We start from the raw sequence: 11,466 nt of genomic DNA on the forward strand, positions 1-11,466 counted from the left end.
CACAACACACACACACACACACACACACACACACACACACACATACGCACACACACACCAGCAAGCAGACTATCAAACCGACACGTGCACTGACAAGAGTGTTCAGGTTGGTGTGATGACGTGTCTTGATTAATCAGAAGTCTTAATATTTTATTCACAGAAAAACTGGATTATCCCATCCATGGCAAATCCTTCTTCATACATACTTTGTATTTGTGTGTCTCGACGCAGTGGAATCAGGCGCTCGTCAATTTTGGGGCATACTGAGTTACTGGCATCTCCTTAAAGCTTGCTCTTTTGTCTCGCTTTCAATGAAAATATTACCTATCTATCTTCAATAGAAGTGGAGATATTTCTGGATTGAAGGAAGTGGGGATGACCTGGTTTCAGAGGTAAAACTAGCGAGAAAATGACCGCCAAAGCTCGATAAATTTCAAAGCTGGAGAGTCCGTGGAAACAATTAATTTACATTTTTTTGTGGCTTTAATCAACGTTTTTCGGTAAAAATTCTCACAGGTGTTTGTTTCTAAATTGTCATAAAAGGTGTTAAGCCAAAAAACAAAAATTTGATAAAAATTGTCAAACCGGGAAAAAATGCGATTTTCTTCGATTTCATTATTTTGACGAGCGCCTGATTTCACCACATTGCCTCACCTTTGCACTTTACACACTTGAAAGAGAAGATCTGAAGAGGCAGAGGACATGGAAAGGAGATGAGAGTAGAGTAGAGAAACGATACTGGTGGAATAAGAGTCTACTAACGTTCTTGAAGTGGTGTAGGCGTCCATTGTTGGAACGTTGGTACAGACGATAGAAGTGAAAAAAAAACAAAATAATCTTATCCTTTGGGTGTGGGGGGGGGGGTAATGGAGCAGAAGGGTTGTGTTGTTTGAGAGTAATTACTTTAAGTTGAAGCACGGAGGTAGTCTCTTTGTGGGTACTAGAAAGAATTAACAGTGGGATCAAAAGTCGGTTAGAAATTGGCCAACAAAATTTTTAAAGGGCGGGGTTGCAGGCATTCATTAATGGCAAATCTATTAAGAATAGAAACAGTGAAAATACTGGGATTCAGACCATTTTTATTTTTAAAAGAAAGTGAAGAGTCATGGGAGTACGAGTAAGTTAGCTGAGTAAGAAAAACTAAGGTTTTATTGTACATGATTGTATTCTCATAGCATACACTTGTGCCATTCTTTGTTATGGCAGCACGGAGCCCTGTGTTTTAACTTTGGTGTGTTGCTCACACACTCACAGCTCACCTTTAGTACTGCAGATTACCCACCTGTGAAGCTTCACACTGTCATTGTTTGGTGTTTGTGCCCCTACTGCTATCGCAATCTCGTATTTGAATGTCATGTACACTTTATTTCTTTCTCATGGAATTTTTTTGGGACACACTGATACGGACTGCTCCTACTCCCATCTTTTCAGTGTTTCTGTCATCCTAATCTTTTACCAGGTGAAATGGGGCTTTAGCCCTGCCAATTCACGGTATGTCAATCATAGTCAATGTATGCAAGTTTTACTTCTCAACAATTATGACTCTCAACAGATGAATTATATATCAAGCTGTTGAAGGAAGCTGGGTGCAAGTGGCAACGTGCCAGTTTATTTCCCGAATGCTTTGAAAGAAATCAGTTGCCAAGGAAATTAAATAACTAAGAGGCATTCTTCCTTAAACAAAACAAAAAAAGAAGATCAGCTCAGTCACAGAGTGGATTTTTTTTTTTTAAACAGGTCATCATCCTTGCATAACACGTGTTACTGCATTTTTGCTTTTCATGGAGTGGCCCAAGTGACAATGTGGTTACTGTTGATGCTTGTAACAAGTGTGAATTTTCACGTCATTTTCTGCTATTGTGCATTTTTTTTTCAGTACACACACAAAGTGTGTCAATGAAGTAGCAAAGAAGGGTACCAAATAATGTGTTCAGGCAATACGAGTGCTTGTACTTGTGCCATATGTATTTAATTATGATATATATATGTGGAATGTAAAGTGAAGTCTCTTCATACGGATTCATACAAATATCTTGGCCTTACAATAGACAACAAATTTACATGGCAAAACCACGTAAACAATATCGTTAAAAAAGTAAATCAGAGGCTGTACTTTCTGAGGAAACTAAAGTCTTTCAATCTGAATCCATCCATCCTTCAGATTTTCTACACCACCACAATAGAAACTTTGATCAATTTTGGAATCACTTGCTATGGTAGCAATCTGGGAAGGCAGCACATTATAAAACTAAATAAGTTGATAAAAAAGGCATCAAGAACAATTGATAGAGACCTAAGTAACTTTGAATATCTGCACAAGACAAACGTTCTAAAAAAGGCGGAAATAATGCTTAGTGACCATAGCCACCCACTGACATCGGAATTTCAACTATCGACCCGCAGTAAACGATACATTTCCAAAAAAGCAAGAACAGACAGATATAGAAATTCATTCGTACCAACTGCAGTGAGGTTACTGAACACACAGTGCTACAAATGAAACAGAGAGAGAGAGAGAGAGAATGAATGTGTTACGGAGCGAGTTGTCCCAGCCCGTGAGACATGTATTTACTTGGCATAATGTCCTGTCTTGTTGTGCGTTTGCGTGAGTGCACCTTTAAGTCTAACCTTTGTAACGTCTACTGCCATTGTTAACGACCAAGACAAATTTCTCCCTGCGAGATAAATAAAGATTGTCATTGTCATTGTTCTCTTTTGATTTCATCTATTTTCCTGGTACGTATGGTTGTTGTCATGTTTATGTCTTTTATTCATACTTGATCGGATATGAAGGAAAATTCTTTTTTATTTCATCTGCAGGCATGCTGAGAAAGAAAGTACTTGTTCTTGACTTAGACGAGACGTTAATTCATTCACATCATGACGGCGTTTTACGACAAGTTAAACCAGGCACCCCTCCAGACTTTGTTCTACGGGTTTGTAAAAAGATGTTGTCACCAGTCCTTGTGTGTGTTTCTGTGGTGCTCTCAGTGTGGCCACATCTCTCCTCCTTTTTTTGACTTGTATGTTACGATCTAGATACACCTCAAATCTTCGGCACTTGTATGACCAAATTGTGTTGCAAGTGCTGTAACACTTACTAAACCTATACCGAGAAATTTTGTGGTATGCTTTATTTTGTTTCAGTCCAGAGTATTGTCTTGGATAGAGGGGGTGGGGGGTTTCCAAAGGTTTTGAACAGTGTTTGGCATTGGAACGACAGGACCCCCCCCCCCCCCCCCCCCCCCCCAGGGCGGTGCTACTGACTGAAGTGTCTTTAGGCCATTCCCATAGGGGAGGACATTTACATCTCGAGTTCTTACACTCAGTAGGATTGTAATTGTAATTGGGCTTGTTCATCTATGTCGCGCTCATATCTGTGCATGAACTGCAACAGGGAACTGTTACTTTTTCTTTCCTAATCCTTAATATCGTCATTTTCCTCTACTCCTTTTGTATGCTTGTCACTCTCTTGTGACCCGCTATTTCCGGGGTGCCTTGACAGTCGAAGCAGACTTTGTACTGTTGAAGCTAGAGAGGCGAGCAGAGTAAGTCTGATTCCCTGTAAGGATTTTTCTGTTGACATCCAACCCTTGGCACTCGTATGACCTTATGCAGTTACATACGCCGTAAAACCTCTACTTAAAAACACCTGGGAACCACAAGTGTCCGTCAGTTTTGTACATTTGATCATAATGTTGGCTCAGTGGTAGTTTTGACATAACAACACTTGGTTTTTGCTGACTAGTCTTTGAAAAGGTGTCTTATTTCATTACCATCAGTCCACAACCACATCTATTTTTTGGGGGGATGGGTTTCCAGAAAAGGCCTTGATTCAAATAAAAGACACTGAGGACGGTTTTTACAGTATAGTTTTGTTATGTTATTGTTTCCATTCTAATGTCTTATTAAAAATTAATGAATGCCCTAGTCATTGTGTTGATCTTAGCACTCTTTTTCTTTAATTTTCTCCAAACTTCAAATAAATGCTTTATGTACTTGTTGAATACTGTTGACGATTTACTCTTTGTTATTCCTCCACAGGTTACAATTGACAGGCATCCTGTTCGATTTTTTGTTCACAAGCGGCCACATGTTGATTTCTTTTTAGAAGTAGTAAGTAAAGTGCAGTTGAGTGCGCACATGGCAAAATCAGCGGGATGCAGATATCTTTTCGTTTTGTTCGAGGTTTGCTCTGTGCTTGTTTTAAATGCAAAGAATGTAAACGTATACCTAAAAATTTGGGACCTGAAAAATCTGTTCGCTATGTGTGTTCTTTACTGTGTTTCTCTTTCAGACTTTGATAGTTTTTTTTTAAAGTTTGAAGACTTTTTTAGAATGGTTTATTTGCCTTTATTGTTACTTTAAAATTAACAATAGGAAAACTTTTGCTTTGAAAGTAATTCACTTTGTTTTTAGAATGTTATAAATAATGATACCTGTTATGATAATAATAAGAATGCATATAATGCCTAATTCCTAGAAAGTTTTAAGTGCTGTACAATGCAGAATTGTTATTCAACTTAACTTTCCATCAAAAGACTAAAATTGCACAATGTTGGACTGTTTAACAACACACCCGCCCATGCACACACACACACACACGCACATTCTCACATACAAAAACTATTGGCAGAGGAAAGTGTTGAACAAAAATGTGTGTTTTTCAACATTTCTTATTAATAAACTACAACACTGCAAAGAACTAGATCATGAATTTTTAACTTTGTAATTTTCTTTCCCAGGTAAGTCAGTGGTATGAGCTGGTGGTGTTCACAGCTAGTATGGAAATATACGGCGCTGCAGTCGCTGATAAACTTGACGGTGGGAAGAATATACTCAGGAGACGCTACTATAGGCAGGTGGGTGCTTGCTTAATTAAGGATTTGGATACTGTGTGTTGTATCTTTGTAGATATTTTACTGTTGTTGAGCTTCACATTCTCAGGGGAAGACAAAATCTGTTGGCGGCGGGGATGTGTGTATGTTTTAGAATTTGTGGGTGGTTGTCATTTTTTTATGTGTGTGAATACAAAAAATATTTTCAACAGAAAAAAATGTACATTAAAGCAAATTAAAAATAGGTGGTGAAGATAAGCCTGTGGTGTTGTAGGTCAAGGTGAAACTAGTGTGCCTTACTGTCTTAAATTAAAATAATTTCATTATGGTCTGCTCTTATCAGTGTCTATCAGGTTGTTTTAAAACAAAGAAAAATGTGTAGACTTAAATTCTGGGCAAGAATCTTTCTATTTTCTTTATTTTCAGATTAAGATTTCTGTGTTTATTTTATTTTAGTCCCTTTTGTTTATTTCTTTTCTTTTTCCCTTTTTTAAAAAATCAAAGTTTTTTTATGAAGAAATGTTTTTTGGGGGAGTTTTTAAAATTTTAAATGGTATGTCATGCTGTCCCTTTGCATTTTGATTTGTGTCATGACGAGGTGGAATCGGGCACTCGTCTGTTTTTGGGCATGTTGAGTTATTGAAATCGTCAGAAAACTTATTCATTTGCCTTGCTTTCAGTGAAAAAAATACTCATCTCTCTTGAATAGAAGTCAAGATATTTGCAATTTAAGGGGTGGGGTCGCCTGCCTTCAGAGGTGGAATTAGCGAGAAAATGCCCGCCAAAGTTTGTAACCCCAATAGCAGAAGTCCTAAAAAACTGAAAGATGACATGTTCTGTGACTTTAATCTTCGTTTTTTTCCAGTAAAATTGACATGCAAATGTGTTTTTATTTGGACTTTAAAGGAGTTGAGCCCCCAAAAAAAAATTTGAAGAAAAATTGCGGTTGTTACTCCGATTTCATTATTTTGACGAGCGCCTGATTTCACCAAGATGCCTCACATTTCATTATTTTTTTCCTCTCTTCCTCAGCATTGTAACCTGGACATGGGTAGCTACACAAAAGACTTGTCAGCCATAAACCCAGACCTATCCAGCATTTTCATTCTAGATAATTCACCAGTCGCATACCGCATGTTTCCAGGTGAGATTTTTAAAAATATGTGTGTCTTATGTATGCTTATTGTAATGATCCTTTTCGTGGAGAATACCAGAAGGAAGGTGGTAAGACAACCTATGATAACAGATTATTGTAGTGTAAAGCGCATAGAGCTTGCTGTAGAGCGGGGTAATGAGCTGTACAAATGCTATTTATTATTATAACATCAGAGCATGCCACTGACTGAAGTGTCTTTAAGCCATTCCCAAAGGGGGGGGACATTTCTCGTTCTTATGCACAGTTAAGTAGAATTATAAATGGGCTGATTCAACAATGTCATGCTCATAATTGTGCCTGAACTACGATAGGAAACTTCTGCTTTTTTCTACTTCCGGGATGCCTTGAAAGTCGAAACAGACTTTGTGCTGTTAAAGCAAGAGAAGTAAGCAGAGTAAGCCTGATTCCCTGTAAAAACTTCTCTGTTGACATCCACCCCTTGGCGCTCATATGACCTTATGCAGTTGCGAGCGCTGTAAAACCTTTACTAAATATAAGAGGACGAGACTGTAACAGCCTTGATATGGAAAACAGCTGACAGAATCATTTTAACCATCGTGTTACAAGTATTCATATGACCTCTGGCCGTGCATGAGAATAACATTGAGTTACAGTCAGAATACTGAGCATGTATCTAGCTTTAAAAGATTATTGTTTATATTACTATTAATTTATATTATGGATGTGACTGTAAGCTTGCGTGTGTGTGCTTGTTTGTGAGTGTGTGTGTGTGTATGTGTGTGTGTGTACGTGGTGAAATACCAAACCAATGTGGATCTGGATAATAAAGATGTATCTTATCTTACTGTTTGAGGACTACATCCTGCAATGGATGAAAAATAAGAAGTGATCCTCCCTTAATTTTTCTCATAGTCAAAGACATTTGAAGATCATTCCTACAGTAAGTTGGTTGTGTTAGGAACATTGCAGCTCACGTGTAACTTTAATAATAGATAATAAATTGGACTTTTGTGTTCTATGTCCCTCCTTCATGTACTTGTTAAAAAGTACTTGTGGGTGTTTGAGGGGTGCTCTGGTGGGGTTTGCTCCTTCTTTCCTATGAAACATTTATTAACTTTATTTTTCCTCCACCTTTTCTCTGTACGTTACTCTCTAGTAACACCTCGAATCTTCTGGACTTATAACCTGTATGTGTTGCAAGTGCTGTAAAATGCTTACTTTAAAAAAAATTAATTAACAACTAAAAAATTGATCCGCCGTTATTTCATTTCATTATGCTACGACACATGTGTGCTTTGTCTACCGCTGCAGATTCCTCTAAGCCAGGGATGTCAAACTCAATCCCTCAGGTGACCAGACTCAAAATTTCACTTAAAGTTGTTAGCCAAACTAGACTAGAACACCCACTGAGCAGTGGAAAGGAGTGGTATGAATTGATTCTTGAAATAGAAAAAAAATTGGAATATTAGCAAAGCCTGGCATACGAAGTTTCGTTCTCATGCCAATTTGTCAATGCTGGATGTTTGGCATCTCTTCTTGGCAACGGGTTCATTTGCATTTGGAGTTAGGTTCTGTGTTGTGGAGATTCTCAGGACGGACTTCCTAAAATTCTTTTCTCTCACTGGCCGGATGTAATTGTTCGCGGGGTCGTGTGCAACCCGATGCTTTGATTTCGAACACCTGTGCCCTAGGCTGTTAATGACAGCGGATGGTTAATGGGTGTTGTGATGTGGTCGAGTTTTCTACTTGTTTGCAGTGTTGTTGTTATTGTGATCTGTTGAATATTGATGGCAAAATGTGGTTGCCACAGTGTTGGCCCCCGCCTGCTGCAGTTCTGACTTAAATTTTCAACAGGTAGTTCATCCCAGCAGCTCTGTTGCCTTTTGCTTGTGTCTGCTCATGCTTATTCTAGAATCTGAGTGACATTTTTTTTTTTACCCCCCGGGGCAGCGCCACTGACTGTAATGTCTTTAGGCCATTCCCAAAGGGGGGACATTTCTCGCTCTTGCGCAGTAGAATTATAAATGGGCTGGTTCATCATGTCACGCTCATAACTGTGCCTGATCTACAACAGGGAACTGCTGAAAAAAAAGACATTTTTTTCTCCTTCTTCGAGGCTGGTTTGTAGGTCCTACTTCTTGACCGTTGTCTGTTATTTCTGTATATCTGCCTTGCTTTTGTTCTGTGCACTAAATGACTGCCATCAAGTCTAACTGCTTTTTTATAAGGGCAAGAGAGTTTTTTTTAATTTTTATGCAACTGGTCCTTTATTTTTTATATTTTTGCTTGTATAACCTGTCTTTTTTTCCCCTTGTGTGACCTGCCTTTTTTTTTTTCTTCTGTAACCTTTTTTTGATTCCCTCTGTAACCTGCCTTTTTAAAATGTATTTTTTCTTCTGTATATGTAACTTATCTTTCATCCCATTTTCACAATATCCCATGTGATTTGTCCACAGATAATGCCATCCCCATCAAGTCGTGGTTCAGCGATGCCCGTGACACGGCCCTCCTCTGTCTCCTGCCCATGCTCGACGCCCTCCGCTTCTGTAACGACGTTCGTTCGGTGTTGGGGAGGAACCTACATTTATCACGGGCGTGGTAACGCCACCTGTGAGCTGTGTGGTCACAACTGTTTTAAAAAGACAAAAACAAACAAAAAAAATTACTTGATTTGCATCACACCACATTGCCCCTAGAGCCTTTTTTTTTTTCTTCTTTAATCATGTCATTATCAGTAGAACCTCACATTACTGTACCAGCACTAGATGGGTGTGCGTGTGATAGCGTGGATGCAGATACTGAAAATTGCGCACTTTTGTAAACGTAGGCTGTTACGCTAACCTTTTATAAAGGTTATTTTTTTTAGAATGCACGTGGGCCCCCCATCAGTAAGTGTGTGTATTATTTTTTTGGTGACTGATGATGGATAGTGGGGTGTAGTGGGCTAAAGCAATGCATGTGTTGTTGTTTTTTTTTATCGCACCCATGCACATGTGTTGTTGTTTTTAATTTGGGGGGGGGGGGGTCGGGGGTTGTTTTTTTTTTATCGGAAGATGCAAAGTATGCTCTGTTAGCTTGGTCATGCTTCTCACGCCACTGGCCCCGGTCTGTGAAACAGTCCTTGCCCGCCTCACCCAGCGTTGCCAAAAACATTTACTCTGGTTATTGACAGTACTTTGTCGCTCAGATCTTGTCTGCAATTTCTTTTGTTGCTTTTTTTTTTTTTTCACAGCATAGTACCAAATAGATTGGGGTGTTTTGTTTTTTCATTTTTTGGGGGTTTTTTGTCACTGAGATGAAATGATAACTTTCATGTATAAAAAGACACACACACCACCTCATTTTTCATCTGCATTTTTGGCAGGCTTTCTCTTTTTTTTAGTTGAAGGTTGGCTGTGCTTTTAAAAAAATTTTCATTCTCCAGGGATAAGATGTGAGAATGAATGTCAAGCAGAGATGTGTCTTGGTTGTGGTTGATGTCAGCTAACCAGATGGTCAGAAATTGTTAACTGTGGATATGGAATTTGCTTTGTTTAGATCTGTAACGCTTTGAGAGAAGAAATTTCATACGCATTTGAAATGACTCAGTGTTTAAATATGTGTGTATATGTTGGGGGGGGGGGGGCATGGAATCTGTGATGTTGTCAGCTCCCTCTTCTTCTTTTGAGTTTAGATAGTCTGTACTGTTAATGTGTAGTGGAATACATCCATTGTCTCGCTGGTGTTGGTAAAGGGCAGACATCTCAAGCATCTATTGTCCTTATCTCTTCTCTGTTTTCTCTTTCTATGTCACTCTTTCTGCGTTTCTCTTCAGAAAAAAATTTTTAATGTGCTGAAACAGTTTTGAAGACCCATTTTTAATTATTGAGGCAAAATGACAAAATCTGGTTGCTTTTTTTTCTTTCCTGTAGTCCGGGGGATATATGCCTGTCTTTAGCTGGCCACATTACAGTCCACATAGTAGATCTACTTGGCAGGGAGTGCATGTCGGTCTCTGTGATTAGGGCAATCATTATAACATTCTGTACGGGGCTGTCTGCTGATAAATCATCAGTTTGCGCAGCAGCTTTTCGCACTGTGAACCTTTTCACACATTCGCTGAAATGGGCTGCAGAATACTGCTGCACTGTCTTTTAAGACAGTATGTGTAAGGGATTTTTTTTTTTTCTACCCTAACAGGCTCTCAATACAATTATTGATTTAAAAAGGGTAATTCTAGTGCAGGCTGTTGGTTGTTGAGGGGGTGGGGGGGGGATATGTTTATTATATTCTATTGTCTTATGTGTTCCTTATTATCGACAAAGCGTCTGCTTGAAATGATGACAACATTGTAAAGTGAACCCCTCCCTTTTTTTATCTTTCATGACAATGATGGAAAAATAGATACAGGAACGACTTTTGCATTGTATATTTGTTTGGCAGGTTAAGTTATGTGATGGAGAGCCATTCCATCGGGTAGTGAAGAGAATCAATCAGTCTCATTCCAGTGGTGAACCCTGGTGACTCCTTTTTTTTTTTTCCCGCAATTTCGTTTTACACTCTTTCATTATAATCTTTTTTTTTTTTTTTTCAAATGAGTTTGTGTTGTTTTGTACGACCACTAGTCTTTTCATCATAAGTTAACCATGGGCCAAGCTGATATCAAAACTGTTCGGGGAAAGGAATTCTGTCTACAAGATTTTAGTGATGACTTGTGTTCAACAGTGCAGTTAGATATTTATCTTGTAGATACGCGCATTTGTTCGAAATGAAATAATGCGTAGATTGACAGTTGCTGGTAACATTTTTTGTCCATTTTTCACAGGCTGTGGTGGGGGGTTTTTTTTATTAGATAGACCTCAGACTGGTTTGTTTTTGTGGGGGGGGTTGGTTTTTCTTTTTTTTTCAGGTTGAAATTCAAATTATACATAGTGATAACCCAGGGGCAAGATTTATGATAAATTTTTGTTCACTGTCTCATAAAAAAAAAGCTTGGATTTAGTCATGCTGTTATTTTTGTCTTTCCCTGTGTCACACCGGTAGATGGTTGTTGAGCACTCTGTGTTGTTTTGCTCCTTCTGCTTCAGTCCAGTGTTTGTTAGCCAGATGTTAAAATGTGCAAAGCCCAACATTTTTTATTTTTTAAAAAGAATCGCAAGTTTCTTAATCTGTGGTGTCAGTTGCACATGCATGCTCAGAAAATAGTTTGTCTAAATTCAAATTTTAAATGTTGAAAAATAGGAGGGGAAAAAAATTGAGAAGGTGAATTGTCAGGAGAATGAAACAATTTCTCTCTCTCTCTCTCTCTCTCTCTCTCTCTCTCTCTCTCTCTCTCTCTCTCTCTCTCTCTCTTCATCTCTCTCTCTATCTATCTCCCTGTCTATCTCTCAATCTATGTCTGAGCTCATGCACTGAGAAGAAGGCCAAGAATCTCTCTATGGGCTTTGAATTAAAGTCTACCTAAAAATATCCTCCACCCTCTCTCTCTTTCTCTCTCCCTCTCTCTCTCTCTCTCTCTCTCTCTCTCTCTCT

General features: G+C 38.6%; 1 protein-coding gene across 1 annotated transcript in view; it reads left to right on the forward strand.

Annotated features, from left to right (window-relative positions):
• Positions 1-9,768, forward strand: part of LOC101848647 (CTD nuclear envelope phosphatase 1) — a 15,624-nt gene extending 5,856 nt beyond the window's left edge. The window contains exons 2-6 of the mRNA XM_013080175.2: positions 2,693-2,936; positions 4,045-4,116; positions 4,746-4,862; positions 5,871-5,982; positions 8,412-9,768. Of these exons, the coding sequence (XP_012935629.2) occupies positions 2,693-2,936; positions 4,045-4,116; positions 4,746-4,862; positions 5,871-5,982; positions 8,412-8,557 (691 nt within the window). The 3' untranslated portion in view covers positions 8,558-9,768. The remainder of the gene's footprint in view (positions 1-2,692; positions 2,937-4,044; positions 4,117-4,745; positions 4,863-5,870; positions 5,983-8,411) is intronic.
• The last annotated feature ends 1,698 nt before the right edge of the window (positions 9,769-11,466 follow it).

Source organism: Aplysia californica, unplaced genomic scaffold, assembly GCF_000002075.1.
Source record: "Aplysia californica isolate F4 #8 unplaced genomic scaffold, AplCal3.0 scaffold00077, whole genome shotgun sequence".
Taxonomy (NCBI): Eukaryota; Metazoa; Mollusca; class Gastropoda; order Aplysiida; family Aplysiidae; genus Aplysia; species Aplysia californica.